The sequence below is a fragment of the Chelonia mydas genome, chromosome 5 (assembly GCF_015237465.2).
Source record: "Chelonia mydas isolate rCheMyd1 chromosome 5, rCheMyd1.pri.v2, whole genome shotgun sequence".
Lineage (NCBI taxonomy): Eukaryota > Metazoa > Chordata > Testudines > Cheloniidae > Chelonia > Chelonia mydas.
Window position 1 is genome coordinate 41434713 of NC_051245.2, and position 26353 is coordinate 41461065.

A 26353-nucleotide genomic window follows, 5' to 3' on the forward strand; every position below is an offset into this window, starting at 1 on the left:
GGATAACCTAAGTTTGTTATATCTCCAAGTGGGTAGAGATGGAAATGGCCCCAAAGTAGTTTGTTAGTATATCTGAAGTAATACCAAGTTTATATTCTGGAACAGAAATATGGAATTATAGGGAATCAGTATTATGTGAACTGTCTGCAAGCATTAGGACATATAGCTACCAGAATAATTTCTTATACTACTACTATTTTGTACTTATCTAGTGCCTTCCATCTGAAGAATTGCAGCACTTTAATTCATCATTTTGATGAATTAAGTCTTATTGAAATCCCAGTTATTGTTCAAGTATTAGCCACACTTTATAGATGGGGAAACTGAGGCAGCAAGCAATTAAGTGACTTCCCCTAGACCATCCAAGAAATGCTAATGATAGTGAACAGCTTCTTTTCCAGGACCACAGATTGCACATCTTTCCAGATTTGGCAAGGGCTGGGCAATGAAGACGATTAGATGGATCCAGGTATCAGTATTTCAGGAGTGTGCGGTACCCAGAGACATTCCTATACCCTACAAAACTGAGCATCAAAGCTCGAGTGGAATCAGGTCAACAACCTGTGTTCCCTCTAAGCTGCGCAGTTGGGCGGCCTCCTAGGAGAGATTCAAGCACTGCCCACTTGATTAGCAGAGCCGCGCACATCCGGCAGCATGTTTTCAGGTGCTCCTCCTTCCCACTGCTTTGCAGCCAAATTGCTCCTGCAGCTTCTCCCAGGACCCTCCTGCTGGCTGTGCAGAGCTGGGGGGAAGCAGGTGCTGATGTCAGGGTGTTCTCCAGTCCCTGTACCCCATCTCCACAGAGCAGGGGAGAGGGGACAGGGCTCAGGACTTGCGGCAGCTCTGAGGTCTGAACAAGCCTTCCGGTGAGTAAGAGCCTTAAAGAGACAGCACATAGTCTCTGAGACTTCCCCAGCAATCAGCCCATACAATCTCTCTCTCTCACGCAGGCAGAGGTGCTGGAACTAGAGGTCCTGGGGGTGCTGCAGCATCCCCTGGTTTGAAGTGGCTTCCATTATATACAGGGTTTACAGCCTGGTTCAATGGCTCTCAGCACCCCCACGACACACATTGTTCCAACACTCCTGTGTGCACGCTCTCACACAGTCTGTGTGTCCCATGCGTGCATACAGTCTCTGTGTCACACTGTGTGTCTTCTTCTCTCACACACACACACACAGTCTCTGTGTATCACACATCTCCCAACACCTACTTAATTATTGTTAGGTTTCAGAGTAACAGCCGTGTTAGTCTGTATTCGCAAAAAGAAAAGGAGTACTTGTGGCACCTTAGAGACTAACCAATTTATTTGAGCATAAGCTTTCGTGAGCTATTTTAGTGTTTTGACTGGTCTATGCATTTCATAATTTTTATTTCTCTTTCATAAAATTTATTACACTTTTATATTTAATTATTTGACTAGTGAGTTCTAAAATGCCTAACCTGTCCTGGCTGGAGTAATGATCCCTACTGGTAACTTTTAAAAAATATATATTATATCTAGGTTTTTTGTTTCTACTGGTGGTGCAGATTCAGCACATTACCTTGGTGCAAATAACAAAATTTATTCCGCACATGGGTGAAAAAATTAGAGGGAACATTGTCAACAATCCAGGGTGGGGTTTTTTTGGTTTTTATTTTTTTGAGGCTAGTACAGCTGTCTAGATTGTTGTTGTTGTTAATTTAAAAGCTCAGAAGTCCCTAACCTTTATGATTGCAGAGACAACCTCCAAATCAAGTGCAACTGATGCTGTGACACTTGTTGAATTTGAGAATGCTGCCATATATAAGCCTTGAGCTCCCAGCATCCTTCACGTTTATGTCAATGGAACTACAAGGTATGTGTGGCTTTGAGAATATTGAATATAGGTAGGACATGCCCTAAAAGCAATGAAAATGTATCTTAGACATGACCCATTTTCATAACGTATTTTTCTTCTTTGAATGATGGTCCCTATTGTATTCCACTGTGGGCTACACGTATCACCCGTGTGCCCAGAACCAGAGGATTTGAAAGTAGTGTCGGTTGGTCCACGCATGGACCCTCGCTCACCTTGTGCCTCTGACTGAGGGGATAAAGAGCGGGGTGGACCAACCGCCTCTCCAGTTCCTTCTCACTGCCACATGGTACAGGCTGGAACCTCTCTGTAGCTTCGTCTTCATCCCTGAAGAGAATATTTAACTTTGTTTTAGCATCTTGTACAGTTAACAGTTTTAATGATTCCATAGTTTTAGTGCTGGATTAATCTACAGGGGAACACTTCCCCTTCCCCACCCCATACCCTGTGCGGGTACTGGACTATAGGCTTTAAACTCTGTGCTTCCTGGCCATGATCCTTCTCGGTCACAACGACCTCCAGCGCTGCCTTTATGGCTTTGGGGAAGCTCACATTGCAGTGAGGTGTAGTATTTGCTGCTCATTCCCTAGCCATACACGAGAAGGACAGGAATTCCACCTTCGAAAATGCCTCATGGAAAAGACCATATGGCCTCCATTAGACCCAGGCTGGGAACTCCCCGCCCCCTATATTGGCCTGATTCAGCAAGAGGTAAGCCTCCTGCTGCTAAGTCCAACGCTGGTGCCAGAGAATCTACCCTCAGACACCCCTGGCGGAATCTTCTCTGGAACACAGGAAGCACTGTCATAATGAGACCAAGTCTTCCTCCAAATCCACTTCAAAGAAATCTGATTTGGCTCTGAGCAAGCCCAGCATCTCAGTCCAAGCAGACTTAGTAAGTTTTAAGTCCCCGAGGCTTAACAAAAAAGCCCATAATCATCAGGCTCCATTGGTACCAGAAAGTGATCCATTGGTACCGTCACCCTTGGCACCTCCCAAACCTTGGAATCCACTGGCACTGATGAAGACCATTCGTCGCCTATCCGTGGCACTGTTTTCAATAGTACTCTCTCTGGCTCCAGTGGTCTAAGCAGAGACAACCCCTTTCACACCAGGAAAAACTGAATACCATGCCACTTCATAGGACATCTTTGCACTGCTGGATCCAGAATCCCTTCCATAGGGTCCATTTCTTTCCAGCAATATCATAACACTCGGGAGAGTCAACCACTTGAATACACTTATCGTCTGTTCCTTCCTCGAGTTACAACTTCCCTCCAGCCGCACTGATGGTACCATATCCGGAATAGGTATTAACTTTCTTCTCATCTGGAGATTCTGAACCACCCAAGGAGTCTTCATTTTCTTACCCTATGTAGCCTCAACTGCCCAAAAGACTTACACAAGCTTGGCACAAACCCTTGCATTTAGCTCAAACCCAATTTTTTCAGTTTTCTAGAGCTTTAATCATATTTATTGCTCTTCTCTGGACTTTCTCCAATTTCTCCACATCTTTCCTGAAATGTGGCGCCCAGAACTCGACACGATACTCCCAGTGAGGCCTAATCAGCATGCAGTAGAGCAGAAGAATTGTTTCTCGTGTCTTCCTTACGACACTCCTGCTAATACATCCTAGAATGATGTTTGCTTTTTTTGCAACAGTACTACACTGTTGACGCATATTTAGCTTGTGGTCCACTACAACCCCCTGATCCCTTTTCACAGTACTCCTTCCTAGGCATTCATTTCCCATTTTGTATGTGTGCAACTGATTGTTCCTTCCTAAGTGGAGTACTTTGCATTTGTTCTTATTGAATTTCATCCTATTCAGACCATTTCTCCAGTTTGTCCAGATCATTTTGAATTATAATCCTATTCTCCAAAGCACTTGCAACCTCCCAGCTTGGCACTGTCTGCAAACTTTGTAAGTGTACTCTCTATGCCATTATCTAAATCATTGATGAAGATATTGAACAGATCTGGACCCGAAACTGATCCCTGTGGGACTCCAAGCATTATGCCCATATATTCCAAAATGACATCTATCTTTTTTGCAACAGCCTCACACTACTGACTCATATTCCATTTGTGATCCACTGTAATCCCCATATCCTTTTCTGCAGTACTGTAGCCTAGCCAGTTTGTTCCCATTTTGTATTTGTACATTTGATTTTCCCTTCCTAAGTGTAGTACTTTGCATTTGCTTTAATAGAATTTCCTCTGTTTAAATTCTCCAATTTATCGAGATCACTTTGAGTTCAAAAACAATGCTCTTCACGCTCACTCAGCCCCCTGGCGCAGACACCAGACAGTTGTACTTGGCTTGAAGCACAATGTGGTTGATATACCATCTTGTGATTGGCAAAGAGTGTGGTATTTTCCATGTTTTACTGAAGTATTATTAGTATTGTACACTACATTAACCAGACAATTGGCAGTCAAGCTTCCTTACAGATTCCCAGAAACCCTGTCTGTTCTTACTCACATCTCAGTGGCAGTCAAGAGTCTTTCATCTGTTTTACAACAGCAGAAGAAATATTAAGAATAACAATATTCTCACTTGACAGTTGCATTCTTTCAAACGCTGTTCAATATCATTTCAATCAAACAAAATATAGCTGATCTGCTACAGTGGGCAGTTCTGGCTATCACAGTCATAAAAGTCTTTGTTAGGATCTTTCTTTCTCTTTGAGGAAGATAGATGATGATGCAGGATACCAGTGGATCGTCTCTGTAAAGAGGTCAATAAGTTTTCTTAAGAATATATTGTGATAAAGTTCCTCCTCTGCTTTGTTGGGTTCTGTCCTTTCTGGTGGATTTGCTTGCCTCAGAGGTTCATGGCAGTCCTCAGTTTGGCTCCTTTTGTTAGTGGCACAAACCTGCCATTCACTTGGCTAACCTCATCACTGGCCAGCATGGGGAAAAGGAGGAGAACAATCCCCGCAGTCTCTGCTGGCCCACCTAATGGGTCGGGGGACAGGCCATTCCCCTCTAGTGGGACCCATAGTCCAGATCAACTCCTCTTATATCAAGTGGGGATGGGGGGAACCCGGGCCCGCCCTCTACTCCGGGTTCCAGCCCAGGGCCCTGTGGATTGCAGCTGTCTATAGTGTCTCCTGTAACAGCTGCGTGACAGCTACAATTCCCTGGGCTACTTCCCCATGGTCTCCTCCCAACACCTTCTTTGTCCTCACCACAGGACCTTCCTCCTGATGTCTGACAACGCTTGCACTTCTCAGTCCTCCAGCAGTACACCTACTCACTCTCAGCTTCTTGCGTGCTTCTTACTCCCAGCTCCTCGCATGCACCTCACTAACTGAAGTGAGGTCCTTTTAAAACCAGGTGCCCTGATTAGCCTGCCTGTCCTAATTGATTCTGGTAGCTTCTTTATTGGCTCCAGATGTCCTAATTAGCCTGCCTTAATTGGTTCCAGCAACTTCCAGATTGTTCTGGAACAGCCAATTATCTTAGGGAAAAGGGACCTGCTTAATCTGGGGCTAACATATCTACCTTCTATCACTCTCCTGTAGCCATCTGGCCTGACCCCGTCACAATATGTAAAGTTACTAAGAAGGATGAACATTACAATCAGATGTGTACCAACTATAAAAGATCTGGCCAAGAAAACATCACAGAAGCCTTTTGACAAACATCCAAAGATTTCCTTAGACTACTGGAAAATGTCTCTATTATTATGGCTATTTATTGGAAAATGTTTTTCTGAACCCCTTATCAACCAAGAATGATCTACTGAGGGATTTAACTGAGGAGAGAGCCCCACCTTTGCATGACACACGGATGGTCACTTAAACTTGTTAACTACAGATGAGTTCTCCATTTTGAGAGAGAAGGAGGAGAAAGAAACACAAGGCACCAGGGCATTGTGTGTCCACCCATAGCATGTCTGTGTTTTGTCTCTGAGAAACAGAGATGCGGATATATTTAAAGAATTTAAGTGGTTTCTCTAACTTCTGTAAGTCTCTGCCTTAAGTCTTCTGTATTACACTGAATCTAATGTAATTGCATATGGACAAAATATTGTCTATAAATTTTACTGAAAGTGAATACTACACTTGCATCATAGTGTAACATTTACAAGTCTTTACATGATTCAAATGAAATCCTAGACATCCTATATGTCTGAAGGGTAGCAATACGTAAATAAGGTCCAGAATCAACCAACCAAGATGTTCAGAGCTTCAGCTATCCCTAGCTATTATCACGGAGAGGTAGGGTGGATTTAAATCACTAGTCAGGAAGACTCTATTTAATCATGGATTTCTACATAAAAGTGCATTCTTGTTGGCTGTTATAACCTTAATACATATTTTTCACAACTTAGAGATAGATATAGGTTTAATTTTTAGAAGGTACACACTATACATTTTTAAAGTGATTTATTTTGTAAACTTTTCAGATTAGTTTTACAGCTATATCAGAAAATGAATGATTGTTTTGGTTATTTCATTTACCAAAGGTAATTGAAGCAGATATTTATGAAGTCATTGGGAGATGAACTATCTCCAATTCAACAGGTTAATCATTAATATTTGGAGGATTTTCTTGCCATGCTGTATTAGGAGGAGAACATCACTGTTAGAGAAGAATGAGAGGTTGACCCAGAGGCGAATTTGAGAACTGTCTTCTTTATTGGGATACTTGTTCCCCTGAATCCAATTGTCGAGTAAGCACTGGATTAGTTCTATCACACTTCTTTTATTTAAGTTAGTATGTAAATGCCTACAGCTGCTCAAACCCCTAAAACTCTTATTAAGTAATAATTGCAATAATTGTTGCTACAAGTTCCCTTAATCAGCAGTTCTCAGGGGAGGGAGGAAGGGGCCATGACCCTGAGCTCGTTTATGTAGCTGGGAAAGGAAGGGAGGGGATATAACACTTCTTTACACAAAGGTATCCTTTAGACAACTACGTTTCTTATGCAACTGCAACACTTATTTATTCCCAACAAGATGAAGAGGACGGCAAGGGATAACACTTATTCTATCAAGCAAAGAAATGGTGACTGCCTGTGACTCTACTCCCTAATACCATACCAGCACACTAGCGGTTTCCCAGGTCTCTACTTAACCCTTACATATCCCAACAATCACCAGACAGACATTTAATTGTTTTATTTAACTAAAACAACAACGTTATGTATTCTGGATTTTTTTCTTCAACAGCAAACATAGAATATTTTAACAAAACAAGCATATGAATTTTTGAATTTAGTTAAACATTCAAGTTTTTTTTAAAATCAGATTTGTTTTTGTTAAAATTGTTTTAACTTAAAATAGTTAAATGAAATATTTAAAAAAAATTAAATTGACTGTCAACCTGGTCAACATGAGAAACTTAAAGTATTGGCTTCTGCAGTTAACTCAGTCGTCTTCACCTTCATTTTCCTGTTTGTTCATATTCTGGAAAAGAAAAACAAGCTTTCCTGCTTTTTCAGGTCCCAAACAATTTCTCAATTTGGAATGAATTAGTCCAAAGGAAGAAAATATTCTTTCTACACCGGCAGAAGAAGCTACTGCTGTTAAAAGTGAGATTATCACTTCAACAGTCTCTGAATCCAAGTGCTTAAGTGATTTCCACCAGTTCACTGGTGTGACTTTCTTTAAAACATCATCAGCAAACATATTTCTTGAATGGTTCACCTTAGCTCTGAAGTTTATTATAGTTGGCATTATGGAGGGATGATTGCTGGATGTCCGTGTCATAGCCAACTCCTCTTCTTCAGCAGTTAAAGTTTGACCCTAGTACCAAGGATTGAGAATATTTGCAAAAAAAAATGAGCTGGAGATAGTGCTTGTCCCATTCGTTGTTTTAATGCTTGTAATTTAACCAGTTTCAGAATAGCAGCCGTGTTAGTCTGTATTCCCAAAAAGAAAAAGAGTACTTGTGGCACCTTAGAGACTAACCAATTTTTTTGAGCATAAGCTTTCGTGAGTTACAGCTCACTTCATTGGATGCATTCAGTGGAAAATACAGTGAGATTTATATACACACAGAACATGAAAAAATTGGTGTTATCATACACACTGTAAGGAGAGTGATCACTTAAGATGAGCTATTACCAGCAGGAGAGCGGTGGGGGGGGAGGGGGAGAAAACCTTTTGTAGTGATAATCAAGGTGGGCCATTTCCAGCAGTTAACAAGAACGTCTGAGGAACGGGGCGGGGGCGGGGGGGGGGATAATAAATCTCCTCACCGTATTTTCCACTGAATTATTTTCCATTCAAATAAATTGGTTAGTCTCTAAGGTGCCACAAGTACTCCTTTTCTTTTTGTAATTTAACTCTGTCATTGCATATTTCTCTTTTTAAGATCTCACTCAGTTCCTTCCAAATTTCAACAGCATCAGAAATAAAACAGCTATTTCCCTGCATTTTGTTCAAGGCTACAGAAATAGGCTTCAGGGTACTAAGCATGTGTTCAACATTTCTCTTAAGCCTAATGTTGAGAACTTTGGCTGTAACGCTGCCATCTATTTTTTCATGATTTTGTTCACAAACTGTCGTCAGATTAGGCCAGATCTTGATATAGTGCTCAAAAAAGTCCACTACTGAGTTCCATTGCACGTCTTGTGGGAGAGTTAGCTTAGTTCCTCCCACTTTTTTCAGAGCAGCTGCTGCAAAGTGGTTGTTACGGAAGTATTTTGCAATTTCAACATTAGCCTTTATTTCTGGAACACTGAAGTCTTTGGCTAGGAGGTGCATCAAATGAGCGCTGCAACCGTATGTTATTAGCTTGGGACTCTCTTCACACTTTTCTAAATTTCTTATTTTGGATACATTTGCAGCATTGTCTGTGACCAAGCTGCATACTAGACATTTGAATTTTTTTCAGTTTGTTATAGCTTTTACTGCTACTACTTGTAAATATTCTGCTGTGTGTGAATTTCCTGATGTATCAATTGTTTCTGCAAGGAAGACGTTCCCTTCTTCTGTTGTCACACAAGCACATACAACAGGATCATTGTGGACATTGCTCCAAGACTCAGGTTAACAGTTTTACCCTCTAGACCTTTTGCACACTTTATCCAACAATTTGCCTGCAACATCTGCTCTGTTGGGTTGACTGTATCCTGGTCTTAATGACTGAACCATGTTAATGACGTGTGGGTTCTCAATCATACGGAAAGGAGAGTGTTGCATAAACAAACTGGGCAATGTTTTAATCAATTACCTCTTTTTGTAATCTGCTGGATCTTATCACAAACTTATCTATGGTTGTTTCTGGATGATGGAGATTTTTTTTTCATTTTTTCTACAGATGATATACTGTGGCTATGTGACATACATGATGTAACTGAAACACGATCGTTGGCAGATAACTCTGAAACTATAGAAAATGATGGGGATCTTGAAGGTGGATAGTCTTCAGAATCCTGTATGTTAAGGATGGATTCTCCTAAACAAAATAAGTCAATGCAGTTATTTAATTATTATTACCATACTGCTCATTTAGTATTACTCATTGCATTCACTGACACTCAGTACTACTTTAAAGGTGAAATTGTAAAAGGAAGATCTGCCTCTTTCAGCTATTTATTTTTTAATCACAACCGCATCTAAAATGATAGTACCATAGAGTAACAACTATATTTTTTGCTCAAACATGAGAATTCAAGAATAGTCCAGAAGGAAAACAGGCAGTCCTTAAGAAAGAAGTATGAAATAAAAAAGTTTACCAATCTGAAGATCCTGCATGTTCAGACATGTTCCTTTCATCATCTTCAACGCAGCTTCCTCCTGAGAAGGAACACTTCTCAAGATGTTGTTTCATTTGGGCAACCAGGGCTTACATTTCTTTGTTGCACTGTTTGCATTTTGCACGCATGCCTGTCTTACCCACAGCAATAGGAACTTCATTAAAATATTCACAAACTGGGTCTCTTTTACGGCCTGCTGCCATTATAGGTTTTCCCTTCTAGTGAGAGAGTGGTATGGTAGATCTCAAATCAATGAAGATTACACTCGGAAAGACCTCAAGACTTCTGGAATAGGCTGCTCAGACAGTTTCACTTGTTTCTATTACCTGTCCCTCCCTTCTCACATTTATCTCCAGACTTCTCCTTGTCCAGATCTGTTACGCCCCCAACAATCTTCTATTCACTGAACTTTTTGAAACTTTGCACTTTTAGAGAAAGGTAAGGGATTGACTCTGTGCACACAAATTTGCGGTGGGACAATAGGGTTGAGGTCTGTTGTTTCTCACCTGTTTATGTATTTATTTATTTTAAAACATTTCTGCTGTTAACAAGCATGTTATCTCTGGAGAGACAAATCCACAGTTTGAGAACGGCAAAACTAAGCATCTCTGATGGTATCTTCCAGACTGAGCACTGAGTCCCAGTGGGTAGATAGAAAGATTAACCTAAATAATCTATACTGAAGCCCCTGGAACCCCATAATATTGGATCCCTAATCCATGAACTATTGGAACTCATTTACAAAACTTTTCTTAAACATTACATGACTATATTGTCCCATACTATAGAATTAATAATCCCTATTCCATGAAGGATATCTTTGAGCTATAATGAGTCTTAATTAAAATTATCTTAAGATGGATTTTTTTTTAAATTTAAATCAGATTTTTTTGAGGGGAAAAAAACCTATTTTTTTAAATCATTGATTTTTAACCACCCTGGAGAGGTAATAATCTACTGCATGTGGGTTCAGTAACTCAAGGGACTAACTAAAGTCAAAGGGCCCAATGCAGGCCACAGATAGACCCATACAGCCCTTCATGAAATCACTGGAAGCTGTGCATGCATGTCTAAGGACAGAATGAAGTCTAGAAGGTCAAGATGAGAATGCAGCTTTGATAATTCACAGAGTGAATTCACAGAGTGAATATCTGGTCTGTGCATCCACGCCCCTTCTGAAACTCATAGACTTTTGCTGGCTGGTAACAGCTCTTGTTGTATACAGTATGTCTTATTGCTTACTTTGAAGTCTCTTGACTGTCCCAGTGCCCAATTCTCAATTTTTTTTATCCCCGCCCTTCCAGGACTTCATAAACTCTAAAACAGATAATCTCTCTGACCAGCTACATATACCTCAAAGTGGAGAAATGGCAGGATACAAACCATTTGATCACTGTTTTCTCCTATATAGTCTATCTCCCTTCCCTCTTCACTTCTGTGTATCTCTTCATCTTTCTCTCCCTAACGTTCTCTTTCCCTCTCTCACATCAGGCTAGCAGTGAGCAGTAGTGCAGCACTAAATGTCAACAATCATAGCACTACCGCCATATTGTGAACCTCAGAATGATGGTCACTTCTCTCATTTGCATAGGCATCAGGAGTCAGCGCTATGCTGATGCCTTCTGTTGACCCAAAGTCCCTGTCTACACTAGTTTTTAATGATTTGTATCCAATTAGTGACAAGGTTGACTCAAAATATAGCTGTGTCCATATGTACACATTTACTTGTTTAGTAACCATGGCAACTAAATATATGTTCTATCATGGCCCAGAGGCTTAGGCAGCCACAGAGTTGTCCTCATATAACTCATTCAGCACAGTATATTTTGCAGTATAGACAGGACCCTCTGTGTCTGTATAACTGATCTGTCTGGTCTGCTTTTCCTCATAGCTTTCTTTACAGTGGACTGTCTCAGAATATATTATTCCACATGCGGGTGGCACTTCTCTCTAAGTATCATCTCTGTATCTCTCCCTGCTGAGGTACTCTGGGAAAGCTGCCCAGATTTTCCCAGAATGCACAAAAAATAGTTGTATTGTTGGAGATGGTGAACTTTATACTGGTCACAAAACATGGTGGTGGTTGTACTGTGAAGACTGAGTGGTCCATCAATAGTTAAGTCTGAAGTTGAGTGTGCCCAGTGCAAATGGCTTGAGATTAAGAACTCTCTGACTTTACATATCAACTCCATAAATTCTCTGCAGAGGATATTCCTGGGTGCAAATAAACTTTCGTGTTTAAAACAGGTTAAATACCATTTTTAGTGTTCCTATCCCACTTTTATCTGTATTTACTTTCCTTTTCCCTCTAAGTACTGCAAAAACTGCGGTAATAACAACCTCTAAGGGGCAACCCCCAGCCTGTTTTAAAGGTCACTTCTAGAAGGAAAGCAATCTTTGCTGGTCACTTAAAATAGGTTCCACTGTAGCCTGTCTCTGAATTACAAATTTGTAATTCCATTATTGCTAAGAGGGTGATCATCACCTACAAAGGTAACATTTTCTGATTATACCATTTTGAACTTCATCCAAAGATCAGGAAAACATGACCTTTGAAGAAAACACAAATAATTTGTCTTTTGCGAACAAAGAACATGGAATCAACTCCCTGTGATCTCTTTTAGGATACAGCACTAGTGTGCACGCAACAGTTGAGACACAAAGGGAAATAATGAAATAGGCTGCTTGTAGGGAGATTATTTTTCCACAAATGCAGGAAACAAATTTAACAGTGATACGAAGAAAACTTTGCTGTAGATAAAGGCAAGTAAACTGAAAATCCTCAAACTTGCTGTACATCCCACAGACTCTGTAAGGATTACATGTGAACGGTAGCAGTTATTACTTTCTATTATCATTCTAGCCTTTTTTTGTATTTTTTTTTTCAGGCTAATTATCGCTTAGTTTGGCAGAGCCTTTTGAGTTTAGAATCAGAATCATCTTGTCATCCTATGGTGTGTTATGGAAACCGGCCCTAAGACAAGGCATTCTATGTCTTCTACTTACAATGTAATTGAATTCCTACACTACTATTTTATAGGTTTCAGAGTAACAGCCACGTTAGTCTGTATTCGCAAAAAGAAAAGGAGTACTTGTGGCACCTTAAAGACTAACCAATTTATCTGAGCATGAGCTTTCGTGAGCTACAGCTCACTTCATCGGATGCATACTGTGGAAAGTGTAGAAGATCTTTTTATACACACAAAGCATGAAAAAATACGCCCCCCCACCCCACTCTCCTGCTGGTAATAGCTTATCTAAAGTGATCACTCTCCTTACAATGTGTATGATAATCAAGTTGGGCCATTTCCAGCACAAATCCAGGTCCCCCCCCCCTCCCCCCCCCTTGTTAAACCCTGGATTTGTGCTGGAAATGGCCCACCTTGATTATCATACACATTGTAAGGAGAGTGGTCACTTTAGATAAGCTATTACCAACAGGAGAGTGGGTTTGTGGGGGGAGGGGGGGAGAGAAAGTGGAACGGCTTCTGAGGAGAAATGGAAAGAGCCCACTACCAGGAGATCTCGTTACCTAGCACTCTATGAGGTCTAAATTCAGATCCTTGCACCTGCGTGGGAGAGTTCCCTAACCACTTGGCTGAAGGCTACAAGGGAGGCTGCTGCTGCTTCTCTCAAAAGGGCCAAACCAAAAAGACGGGATCTGAGTGCAACGAACCCTTGTTTCAATGTGACCAAGTATTTTCAACCTTTCATTTTGCCAAAAAAAGGCATTGTTGGTTTGCTTTGACAGACCCTGTGAACAGCTCAGCCTGGGCAAGGAACCAAAACTCCACAGGGCCCAGCTGCCCCTTAGACAGGCGACCCTTGCCAACGCGGGTAGCTGGAGGGCCCTTACTCAGAAAGCCAGCGGACCAAGTTCTTCCCCCTCTGCAGGCGCGTGCTCCGGGGCCGGCGGCTCCCGCCTGGTAACGCCTTCAGCCCCACCCGCCGTCCGAGCGACAAGGGCACACAAGGAACTGGGCTGGCTGCCGCTCCCCGTAACGCCGCCCAAGCCGCTTTTCTCGGCAGCGGCCGCCCCGGTGCGGCCCGCTAGGCCGAGCCCGCGTGGGGTGGTGGCCCCCCTTGGGTCCGCGTGCCCGGTGGGTGACCCGCGGAACAGGCGGGACCCAGGAGGCACGCCCGGCCGGGGCGGCGCAGCAGCCCCCCCCCCCCGCGGAGCGACCGGCCCTATCTGCAGAGGGAGGGGTCAGCACTAAGCAACTCCCCCCGGGCCCAGCCCTTCCTCGCCGCTCGTCTCGACACCTCCCCCACGGGGCTAGGGGAGGCTGGAGAGAGAAAAACCGCCACTGAGCACCCGATGTCGAGGCTAGAGCGTCCCCACGCCGGGACTCTCTAACAGGCACCGCACGCTCTTCTCTATGGTTGGGCCCGCCTCCTGAGTCCTTGGCTGGAGTGCACAGGACGGAGCGGTTGTGTAGGTGCCGCCATGATGAACAGCGGTGGAATCGGGGTGCCGCTCGGCTTCCCCTTGGGCCCTACTTCCGTCATCCAAGTCACCAACCTCTCCTCGGCGGTAACCAGCGAGCAGATGCGGACGCTCTTCGGCTTCCTGGGAGAAATCGAGGAGCTGCGCCTTTATCCCCCGGAGTAAGTGAGGCCTTGCCTGGGCCATAGAGAGGGGGAGGAAGAGAGAGGCCCAGAGAGGCTTGTGGGATGCCGCAGAGGCCATCTTGGTGATGGGCGGCCAGCCCAGCTCCATGGAGATGGAGTCACGTGACCCCATTTATTTGTGCTACTGCCACTCTACGGGAAGGAATGTTGCCCGAAGCTAAGATGGCGGCCGCCGTCCGCGGCCTGGAACCTGCCCCTCCCCCAGCCACAGGGAGAGAGCCGCGGGGTCTCTGTTGTCTCCGATCCAACCCAGAGCGGCCTCTGTAGCCTAGTAACTGGAGTCGGGGCTGCAGGCTCCCCACGCATCAAGTGCCCTGGGCTCAGCGACTGTAGAAAAGTGAAACACAGTCGTCCCCCACCTGCTGTTCCGGAGAGTGCCTGGCCTGAGACTTCCCTGAGCCCCCGAGTGAGGGAAGCCCCCTCCTCCCTACACCGCCACTCTGGCCCTTGCCCTGAAAACTTCCTCCACTCTGGTCTCTGTCATGAATCCTCCTCCCACACCCCGTAAGGGGACTCTTCACTGTACCTACTATCGCCAATGAGGGGAGCCTCCTCCCCACTCTAACCCTGGCCCTAAACCCTTCCCCAGTGAGTGGAGCTGTTCTTTCCCCCTCCTTCTCGACGGGGGCGGGGGGAAGGGAGCTCGTTTCTTACCCCCTCTCTGGGACTAAACTAAAGCCCACTCAAATGGGGGAGTCTTCTCTCTACCACCTGGCGCTAAACCTCACTCCAGTGGTGGAGTCTCATCTCTTGTTTATAAAGAATATAAGTTCAGAAGTAGTTCCTGGTACTACATCTGTCCCTAAGCCCACCTAGCAGTTTTTGTTGTTTTGCAGTCTTGGTTTGTTTTTGTTTTTTTTTTTTAAAGTGTTGCTCTGTAAAAGGCCCACACAAAGGGGAAAGTGATTATCACTTTAAAGAGTAAAGGAGTACTTGTGGCACCTTAGAGACTAACCAATTTATTTGAGCATAAGCTTTCGTGAGCTACAGCTCACTTCATCGGATGCATACTGTGGAAAGTGTAGAAGATCTTTTTATACACACAAAGCATGAAAAAATACCTCCCCCCACCCCACTCTCCTGCTGGTAATAGCTTACCTAAAGTGATCACTCTCCTTTCAATGTGTATGATAACCTGGATTTGTGCTGGAAATGGCCCAACTTGATCATACACATTGAAAGGAGAGTGATCACTTTAGGTAAGCTATTACCAGCAGGAGAGTGGGGTGGGGGGAGGTATTTTTTCATGCTTTGTGTGTATAAAAAGATCTTCTACACTTTCCACAGTATGCATCCGATGAAGTGAGCTGTAGCTCACGAAAGCTTATGCTCAAATAAATTGGTTAGTCTCTAAGGTGCCACAAGTACTCCTTTTCTTTTTGCGAATACAGACTAACACGGCTGTTACTCTGAAACTTTAAACAGTGAAACTGGCCTTGCACTAAGTGTTCTGAAATAATTACAGTAAACAAGACTGAAAAAAGAGAAAAATAACCATCTCTTCTAACTGTAAGTCTTGAGTTCTATGTGAATGTGTAACCGCAGTAAGTAAAACATTTTCAGAGATTAGCATGATTTTTTTTTTTTTTTTTTTTTTTTGATGGTTTAAGTTGAATGTGTCCCTTTTAAATATTTGCTGGGCTCATGAGTAGGACTTCACAGAGCAAACAGGAAAAGGGAGAAGGCACTTTTTCCAGATGACATATCTGTCCTTTGAAACTGAAAGTGTGTGTATCACTGAACGTTTGAAAGCTATAAATAGGGATAAGGGGGGGAGGAAGAGGGGAAATAAGGATTCTTCCAACGAAATAATTTGGACTAGGAAATTTCTGAAAGGACAAAATGCAGGAGGTAGTCTGTTTTAAAACAAAAATATGTGCTTCTTTAATAAGTATCTGTAGGTTCGTGAAATTATTTTTATCTGTTACCAAGCTATATTAGGCGGTGACAGTTTGAATGAGGAATGTTTAAAAAAAAATCCAAAATGAGATTTAAGATCTTATTGATATATGTACAGTACAATCTTCTATACCCACAAGGAGAGACTTAAAATAGCCTTAACATAGCACTTATATGCTATATTTTATTTTAAAAGTGCTCTACAGATATATGCTAATTAATTTGCTAATTAATTATTAAATTCTTCCAAATGTATGGTTGGATATAGCGGTTGATCTCATTTATTATTGTTGTAAGATTTTAACAAAATGGATGCTCCTTTCACACCACAGAGAAATCTGTTTATGCAATATATAGTATATATTTAAAACTTAGATTTGCTGTGGTATTGGATTTCAGTTCAATTTAATTTACATGTACATATTAAAAGGATTTAAAGCTCAGCTATGGTGGATCTATTCTATGTTCAGAAATGTTGTAGGATAGAGGATATATTCCCATTTTTCTTTAATTTTGTTTTAGATTTTATTTTATTTGAACCACTTTTAAAATTAAAAAAAAATTACATAATCTAGTGCCAAATGGTACTGGAGTTCCAAAACTTGACATGGTTTGTAATTAATATTTTAGATAAAACTGAGGATTTTAACTAATTTATCTTGTGAACCAACAACAACATACTTATTGTTGACAATTAAAATAAATTAAAAGTAGGCTTTCTACACACAGCAGTAATTTGAAAAGCACTTTTTTAAACATTAAGACAAGCACAAGGAATAAAATATATATGCATTAGTAGCAAAAACCTATTTAGGAAAAAGTCCTTTCTGTTAACAAAATGACAGAAACAAATGTCAGACAGGAATTCAGTACAGAATACTTTTCTGCTTTCTTTTTGTTACATATTTATTGGGTTTAGATTTTAGAATGGAAGTACATTTCCAAGAATCTTCCTCAAAGCTTTAAGAACAAAAAAGTGCACACTATGAATAGTAAAGGGTCACTGTTAAGCAGTTTGAGTTCAAAACAGAATAAGATTTTAATAGATATTTTTTAAAAATTCAAGTGATAATTTTTATTTGAATTTAAAAATTTTGCTGTAGCAATTTCAGTGGCAGTGTGGCAGCATGGTACTGCACCCGAGAAGAAGAAAGTGAAATTTTCTCAAAAAAGTGAAGCTGATTATTTTGTCTTCAGTTTCCAAGTAAACTAAATAAATAAATCTAACAGAAATGATGATTTAAAAAAAATTAGATTTTAAAATATCTGGTTTCAGTTGTCTGAGCTATTGGTGCATAGATGAAAAAATAACTTTTTAAAAAAAAAAGTTTCATTGTTTTAACTTGACAGTGCCCTTTTGAACTCCCATACTTTCAGATGGAATTCACAATATCGGTTATCTTAGAGATCACCTGTCCACTATGTGGCAATTAAGATCTTCAGGATCACTCTTGTTTGTAGTTCGTGGAATTGTGTTATGTCCAGCAACAGTGATAGGGCATTCTCAGATAAGGGGCTTACTTTTGGAATAAACTGTCTCTGACATGCCAGAGCCCAGATTTGATGACTTTTAGGAAACAACTCTCTTTTCAGTTAGACCGCCAAGTGAATGGCATAATTCAGTGCATAGAATAAGTGAACCCTAGGTTCTGCCACAAATAGGAACTCTTAAGTGACACATATTTAGATAAATTTTTTGAAGTGCTGTTTCACGCTGAAAAGTGACAGTTTAAAAATGGCTCTGGGGGTTTCTATTATTATTTTTATTATGGTAGCGCCTAGAGGCCCTACTTGAGATCAGGACCCTGTTGTACTAGGCACTGTAGAAACACATAGTAAATGACAGTCCCTATTCCAAAGAGCTCACGACCTAACTAGACAACACAGAAAAGGGGTACGAGTAAGGGAGAATTATTATCCCCATTTTCTGGATGAAGAAATGAGGCAGAGAGACAGATTAAGTAATGTGCTCAAGATATCTCAGTAATACTCATTTTCTGTCATTGAAACCATATTGAATGTTTAGTTTCCAAATAAAAAATATTTTAATGTCCAGATTTAACAAATTAAATCTCAACTCCGAGAGTCAACCTGGGTTTTTTCCCCATGTATGCATCCTCTCCAGTAATAGTTTCTGCAGGATAAATTAGGGCTAAAGAGGTGCTTCTGTAATCCCATTGCCTTTAACGGGTTTGCACATATGAAATTGATTTTAATTTCTGTTCCAGTTCTACTGGTGATGCACAAGAATTGCTATAATCCATCTCTCTCACTCTCAGCTGTGGAAGCTATACAGTGCGAATAGTAATAAAATTCAATACAAGTTAATTTTAAATCGCAGACTTGCAGTTGGATCCGTGCAGACACAAGGGTCCACCTGTGAAGATCTTATTACAGGATTGATGTTGTGATCTCTCGAGCCTCAATTCTGCAAGATTGTTGTTGGGTGTTTTGTGTGTGTGCGTGGAAGGTCCAGCAGCCTTCATATATGGACAGAGTATGCAAGGGTCTATCTGCATACAAGAAGTTACATGATTGGAGCTCAAAGTAAATATGATTCCTAACATGAATCAGGAGCAGATCAGTTAAATAAGAAAGTATAGAGTATAATTCTGTTTTAATGGTTGTCAGGCACCCAGATGTCTCAGCAATGGATACCATATAAAAGTACCTAAATAACATTAAGTACAGCAAAACCCCAATTTTCTAATCAGGAATCAAAATATTATGGCCTCTTCCAGATGATTAAATGTTTATTATTAAATAAAATTATAAAGTAAATCCCCCCCCCCCCCCATCATTTTTGGTCATAGAGGCTCAACTTAAATGTATACCTTTGTCAAGGTTCCTTCCCCATTCTGAACTCTAGGGTACGGATGTGGGTACCTGCATGAAAACCTCCTAAGCTTACTTTTACCAGCTTAGGTTAAAACTTCCCCAAGGTACAAACTATTTTACCCTTTGCCCTTGGACTTTCGCTGCCACCACCAAACGTCTAACACTGGTAATATTATTACTAGGAAAGAGTTCGTTTGGAAACGTCTTTTCCCCGCCAAAATCCTCCCAAATCTTACCCCCTTTTTTCTGGGGAAGGTTTGATAAAAATCCTCACCAATTTGCATAAGTGACCACAGACCCAAACCCTTGGATCTTAAGAACAATAAAAAAAGCATTCAGTTTCTTAAAAGAAGAATTTTAATTGAAGAAAAAGTAAAAAGAATCACCTCTGTAAAATCAGGATGGTAAATACCTTACAGGGTAATCCGATTCAAAACATAGAGAATTCCTCTAGCAAAACCTTAAGTTACAAAAAGACACAAAAACAGGAATATCCATTCCATTCAGCACAGCTTATTTTCTCAGCCATTTAAACAAACAGAATCTAACGCATATCTAGCTAGATTACTTACTAAGTTCTAAGACACCATTCCTGTTTTGTCCCCGGCAAAAGCATCACACAGTCAGACAGAGAGGCTTTGTTTCTCCCTCCCCCCCAGCTTTTGAAAGTATCTCCTCATTGGTCATTTTGGTCAGGTGCCAGCAAGGTTATCCTAGCTTCTTAACCCTTTACAGGTGAAAGGGTTTTTCCTCTGGCCAGGAGGGATTTTAAAGGTGTTTACTCTTCCCTTTACATTTATGACAACCTCAAATTAAAAAACATAGTAAGAGAACAAAAAATGTGCCACTGTGGCTAAACAACAAACTAAAAGAAGCAGTGAGAGGCAAAAGGGTATCCTTTAAAAAGTGGAAGTTAAATCCTAGTGAGGAAAATAGAAAGGCACATGAACTCTGGCAAATGAAGTGTAAAAATGTAATAGGAAGGCCAAAAAAGAAGTTGAAGAACAGCTAGACAAAGACTCAAAAAGTAACAGCAAAAAAATTAAGTACATCAGAAGCAGGAAGCCTGTTAAACAACCAGTGGGGCTACTGGACACTGGAGATAATAAAGGAGCACTCCAGGACAGTAGGGCCATTGCGGATAAGCTAAATGAATTCTTCGTATAGGTTTTCACGGCTGAGAATGTAAAAGAGATTCCCAAACCTGAGCCATTCTTTTCAAGTGACAGATCTGAGGAACTGTCGCAGATTAAGGTGTCACTAGAGGAGGTTTTGGAACAAAATGATAAATTAAACAGTAATAAGTCACCAGGACCAGATGGTATTCACCAAGAGTTCTGAAGGAACTCATATGTGAAATTGCAGAACTACTGCTATAGTCTGTAACCTATCATTTAAATCGGCCTCTGTACCAAATGACTGGAGGATAGCTAATGTGACGCCAATTTTAAAAAAGGGCTCCAGAGGTGATCCCAGCAATTATGGTAAGTCTGACTTCAATACCGGGCAAACTGTTGTAAAGAACAATATGTTCATCTATGTGTCTGAAAATAATCTATAGGGAAAGAGTACACATGGTTTTTTTAGAGGGAAATCATGCCTCACCAATCTTTAGAATTCTTTGAGGGGGTCAACAAGCATGTGGACAAAGGGGATCCAGTGGATTTAGTGTACATAGGTTTTCAGAAAGCCTTTGACAAGGTCCCTCACCAAGGGCTCTTAAGCAAAGAAAGCTGTCATGGGATAAGAGGGAAGGTTCTCTCATGGATTAGTAACTGGTTAAAAGATAGGAAACAAAGGGTAGGAATAAATGGTCAGTTTTCAGAATGGAGGGAGGTAAGTAGTGGTGTCCTCCAGTGGTCTATACTGGGACCAATCCTATTCAACATATTCATAAATGATCTGGAAAAAGGGGTAAAGAGTAAGTGGCAAAATTTGTAGATGATACAAAACTACTCAAGATAGTTAAGTCCGAGGCAGACTGCCAAGAGCTACAAAAGGATCTCTCAAAACTGGGTGACTGGGCAACAAAATGGCAGATGAAATTCAATGTTGATAAATGCAAAGTAATGCACACTGGAAAACATAATCCCAACTACACATATAAAATGATGGGGTCTAAATTAGCTGTCACCACTCAAGAAAGAGATCTTGGAGTCATTGTGGATAGTTCTCTGAAAATATCCACTCAAAGTGCAGTGGCAGTCAAAAAAGCTAACAGAATGTTGGGAACTATTAAGAAAGGGATAGGTAGTAAGACAGAAAATATCATATTGCATCTATATCAATCCATGGTACACCCACATCTTGAATGCTGCATACAGATGTGGTCGCCCCATCTCAAAAAATATATATAACAACTGGAAAAGGTTCAGAGAAGGGCAACAAAAAATGATTAAGGAGCTGGAACAGCTTCCATATGAGGAGAGATTAATAAGACTGGGACGTTTCAGTTTGGAAAAGAGAGGACTAAGGGGGGATATGATTGAGGTCTATAAAATCATGACTGGTGTGGAAAAAGTAAATAAGGAAGTGTTATTCACTCCTTCTCATAACATAAGAACTAGGGGTCACCAAATGAAATCAATAGGCAGCAGGTTTAAAACAAACAAAAGGAAGCATTTTTTTCACACAACGGTCAGTCAACCTGTGTATCTCTTTGCCAGAGGATGTTGTGAAGGGCAAGACTATAACACGGTTCAAAAAAGAACTAGATAAGTTCATGAAAGATAGCTCCATCAATCGCTATTAGCCAGGATGGGAAGGGATGGTGTCCCTAGCCTCTGTTTGCCAGAAGCTGGGAATGGATGACGGGATGGATCACTGGATGGTTACCTGTTCTGATCCTTCCCTCTGGAGCACTTGGCATTGGCCACTGTCAGAAGACAGGATACTGGGCTAGATGGACCTTTGGTCTGACCCAGTATGGCCACTCTTATGTTCTTATGTCATCCTTATATTTTCTCTTTGCACAGTACAATCCATCATATCTTTAGTCTCCTTCCTTGAATTCTAGCTCTTCTCCTGAAGAATTGGTTTTGGATTGCAATAACTCTGAACCAGAGAAGCTGGAGTCTCTCTTTCTCTTAGCTGTTTGTGACAATAGGGAAGAAGGCAGTATCTCATAGAGTAAATATGCATGTGCAGGCTAAAGCAGATACATAAAATTAAATCAGAATTCACCTTCTTTCTTCCTTTTAAGAAGTCATTTGGGAAACTCCTGACAAAGGATGAGGCTCAGTCAAAAAGTTCTTCAATTCTTCAACTTCTTCATCTTCCTTAAAGTTGATGCAGTATTGACATCCCTGGCAAAGACTGTGGTAACTCCTGCTAAGGGGAATTTCTTCCTAACTTCTCTTCAACAGACTAGGTGATAGAAGAAACCCTTAGAAAGAACTTTGAAACTTCTTCATTAACTCTTAAAGCCTCACAGGCAACCATGTCAGAGCCACAATTTTCAGGTGGGACATCTTAAGCAGTTTCAACTCTCGGAACTATGACAAATACAATTAATAGATTCATACATTGTAAGGCCAGAAGAGACTATTGTGATCATCTAGTCTGACTTCCTGTATAACACAGGCCATAGAACTTCCCAAAATAATTCCTAGAGCATATCTTTTAGGAAAATATCCACTGTTGTTTTAAAAATTGTCGGATGGAGAATCTTGGTAAATTACTCTCACCATTAAAAATTTATGCCTTATTTCCAGTCTGAATTTATCTAACTTCAGCTTTCATATCCACACTCCCCCACCCCCTGCCTTTCAGAATTCCTGTGCTTCCCTGTGGAAAACGACAGGGAAGCAAAGGGAAGCTGCACGGTGTCAGGGGGGGATGACCGTGCGTGAAGTTTTTGGGGCGGATTGCCCCCCCGCCACCAACAAAGGAGAGGCATGGGGAAGTACACAGGGTTATGTGCCACTGTCCCCCTCCCCCCCCCACCCCCCCAATTTCTGCAAGCACAGAGCTGGCCAACTGAACGCTGCTTTCTAGTGCCAGTCATGCTCTCCTTCTGTGTGCCGGGAGCCTTCCTGTTTTCTATCCAACAGTGAGTGCCCACGGTGGGGTTGGGTAAGGGGGAGGTGGGGGAAATGAGGGAAGAAAAGGTGGTAAGAAGAGGCAGTGGGGAAGGAAGGAGAGTGGAATGGGGGGCAGGGGGATGGAGAAGGGGATAGGGGAATTGCAGGGTGGGAAGCGGGAGCCCATCATGCAGCATCCCCTCGGCAGTAAGTGGGGCTCCCCTGTTAAGCAGGCCCATCAAACCCTCACCCTGACAAGCCCTACCCCTCTACACTTAGACTCTTGTGATGAGCCCCCCACACCCAGACCCCCACCCTACTGATCCCCAAGCAGTTGCACTTGGATCCCCACCCCATCAAGCTCCACTCCCCCAGCACCTGGACTCACCCCCTCCCCCCCCCCCCCCGACTGAACCCTCCACACCACCCCTGCTGAGCCTCAATCACCTTCACCTGGATCCCCTGCAGAGTCCCATTGCCCCTGCACTTGGAACCGCCCCAACAAGCCCTTGTGCATCCAGATCTCCCACCGAGCCACATGCACCCAGATTGCCCCACACAGAAGCCTCTCACCCCATACCTGGATCTCATCACGCTAAGCCCCTCCACACTTGGATCCTGCTGGGCTGAGCTTGCCCACCCACACCTTGTGCACCTGGCACAGAGGGGCAGACCCGGCCTGCAGTGTCTGGGTCAGGTGCAGCCTCACTGCCGAGTGCCTGCCCCGGGGTAGGTGAGGGCTTCAGGGTGATCTCCCACCTCAATGCAGTCAGTGGCCTGTGCTCCCCATTGCCATGCTGGAACCACATTTTATTTATTGACTAACATTTGCAGAATTTTAAAAAACTGTGTTCAGAACTTTTAATTTTTTGGCACAGAATTCTCCATAAACCCATGTTGATTTGCATTAATTACGTTATCTTCCTTTAGTTTTTTATTAATCAAGTTCCATATCAATTGTTCCATTATCTTGTTCAGGATCAATGTCAGGCTGACAGGACTATAATTACCTGGGTCATCCTTTTACCCTTTTTAAAAATCAGTATAATGTTACCTTTCTTCTGATCTTTTTGAACTTTTCCAGTGTTCTGAGGCTTATTGAATGCTCCTCAGCAGGCTCCTCAGCCTGCTCTTTTAAAACTCTTGGATGCAAGTTATCGGAATGTGCTGACTTTAAAATGTCTAAATGGTTGAATTGCCTTCTCTATCAGCTTTCCACCACTCTTCTAATAAGAATGATTCAGAAGATAAAAAAGGAGGTGGCAGTGGTCATGGGTCAAATAGTCCATTGTACTCAGATCTAGTAGAAGATTGCATGAAGCTTTCTCGGACATCATCTTATCTAGAAGCTTGCTTATGCATTCCAGTCGAAACTATATGAACCTAACAGTTTGGTGTTAGCAGCAAACCCTAAACCAGTGGTTCCCAAACTTGTTCCACCGCTTGTACAGGGAACGCCCCTGGCGGGCCAGGCCGGTTTGTTTACCTGCCATGTCAGCAGGTTCGGCCGATTGCAGCTCCCAGTGGCCGCGGTTCGCTGCTCCAGGCCAATGGGAGCTGCTGGAAGCGGCAGCCAGTACGTCCCTCGGCCTGCACCGCTTCCAGCAGCTCGCATTGGCCTGAAGCAGCGAACCGTGGCCACTGGGAGCTGCGATCAGCCGAACCTGCGGACATGGCAGGTAAACGAACGGCCTGGCCCACCAGGGGCTTTCCCTGCACAAGCGGCGGAACAAGTTTGGGAACCACTGCCCTAAACAGAATAAGAGAGTCCTCTAGAGCAGTAAAGACTCTCTTATCATCGTGCAAGCTTTCCACTCTCTTAAGCTATGCAAGTGTTTAGACAGAATTCTGCAACTGGTGTCAAGATAGAAAGATCAGTCTTTTGAAAATGAAGGAGTTCAAGATCATCTGGATTTTTTCTTAGCAAAAATGTCAAACATCTAGCCTACAGGCCAGATCTGACCTACTTGATTTATTTATTTAGCAACATGGCATATTTAGAGTCTGCTGAATCTAAAGCTTTTTTTTTAAAAAAAAAGAAAAAAACCCAACCCCCCCCAAAAAAACAGTAAATCTGTAGTCCTTAGGGGTTCAAAGTTAGCCTTTTAAATGTGAAACAAGAATAAATTGATTTTTCTTATCAATTTCATTCCTTCCTTAAATGCCTGGGCAACCCAAATCCTCCATAGTCAGGTGGATACATATTGTGTCACAGAAGCTTACTCAGCTGCAGATAAACCAGTTCCAATAGAGCTCAGAGCCCACTCCACATGTTTCTCTGTGTATACCATTCTGCTTAGGGGTGTGCATTTTTCACACTCTGAGCAGCATAGTTATGCTGGCCTAATTATCTCATGTAGACCAGGCCTACATTGCTCCACAGGAGCATTCTTTTGTGGGAAGGTGTATCCAAGAAGTGGTTCCAAAGTAGCATAATGCTGCTAATTTTAGGGAAAAAAGGGAAACATTCTTTTTTATGTTCTCCTAATCTCTCACTCACCTATTTATTTTTTCTTTCCTCTTGCTGTGTCCCAAATGCCTCTGACTTGGGGAGAGGTCAGATCCAGAATGGCAAACTTTTTACCTAATGATTATCTTTCTGGAAATGACACTCTCCACTCCAGTCTACTCATGCTCTGAAATTTAAGTGTCCTTGGGTTGCAATGCAATGATTCTTCAGGTTCATTTACGTAGTTAATATGGTGAAATAAACCTCTCAACAGAAATGCCTTATGTTCTGCTAATTAGGATTTAGTAATTGTACACAGTTCTGGAAGTACTCAACTGGAGTGAGGACTTAAGTGGTGTAAGCAATCTCAGATGCTTCATGGAAGGTCTGAACTGTTTTCAGTATTTGCAGGAAGAGAGCCGCTGCTTAAATATATCTGACAGGGGTAGAGGCCAGTCTCAGAAAGGAAATAATCAAATAGCAAATTTTCCATTGTTGGCTGCTTTATTAAAAGTCATTATCACATGAGCTTCTTCTGGGTTTTGCTGTATGCAAATCACAATAATATCCCATTTTGTGCCTGTTCTTAGTCTTTTAAAACCTCCAACATACTACTAATCTACATTTGACATGAGGAATATAAAGTAAATATTTGTACAATGGATACAAACCCTGTTTAGAGAACATTTCTGAAAGATTTATTTTAAAATTATTTTAACTGATTTCATTGTGCATAGTTAGGCTTAAAGGATTATATTTTTTTATCAGTAAATGTCGATTTCACCCTTGGCATGCAAATATTTTCCTCAGTAACAATAAAAATTTACAGCTAAGCAAAGTTAGAAAAATGCTGCTTGAGAATTTATTAGAGTTTGATTTAAGAATATTTACTTTGTCAATATCAATGTTAAAATATACAATTTGGTTTTTTATTACTATAAAGTTTTATCTTTTTGAA

The 26353-nt window shown here is 41.8% G+C and overlaps 1 protein-coding gene and 1 long non-coding RNA gene across 10 annotated transcripts in view; one reads left to right on the plus strand and one right to left on the minus strand.

The window, feature by feature from the left end:
* Window positions 1-13548, minus strand: part of LOC114019324 — a 42312-nt gene extending 28764 nt beyond the window's left edge. For both annotated transcript variants that reach the window (XR_003564419.3, XR_003564420.3), the window contains exons 1-2: window positions 13412-13548; window positions 2054-2165 (exon numbers count right to left, since the gene is read on the minus strand). This is a non-coding gene — a long non-coding RNA (uncharacterized LOC114019324). The remainder of the gene's footprint in view (window positions 1-2053; window positions 2166-13411) is intronic.
* Window positions 13549-13587: 39 nt separating this feature from the next.
* The window catches only part of SREK1 (splicing regulatory glutamic acid and lysine rich protein 1), a 58478-nt gene continuing 45712 nt past the window's right edge, over window positions 13588-26353 (plus strand). For 2 of the 8 annotated variants that reach the window (XM_037902926.2, XM_027821475.3), the window contains exon 1: window positions 13588-14163. In XM_037902926.2, the coding sequence (XP_037758854.1) occupies window positions 14003-14163 (161 nt within the window). In that variant the 5' untranslated portion in view covers window positions 13588-14002. Of the gene's footprint in view, window positions 14164-15649; window positions 15697-26353 lie in introns of those variants that run through there. The other 6 variants (XM_043546450.1, XM_043546451.1, XM_043546454.1 and 3 more) reach the window with 4 other exon arrangements.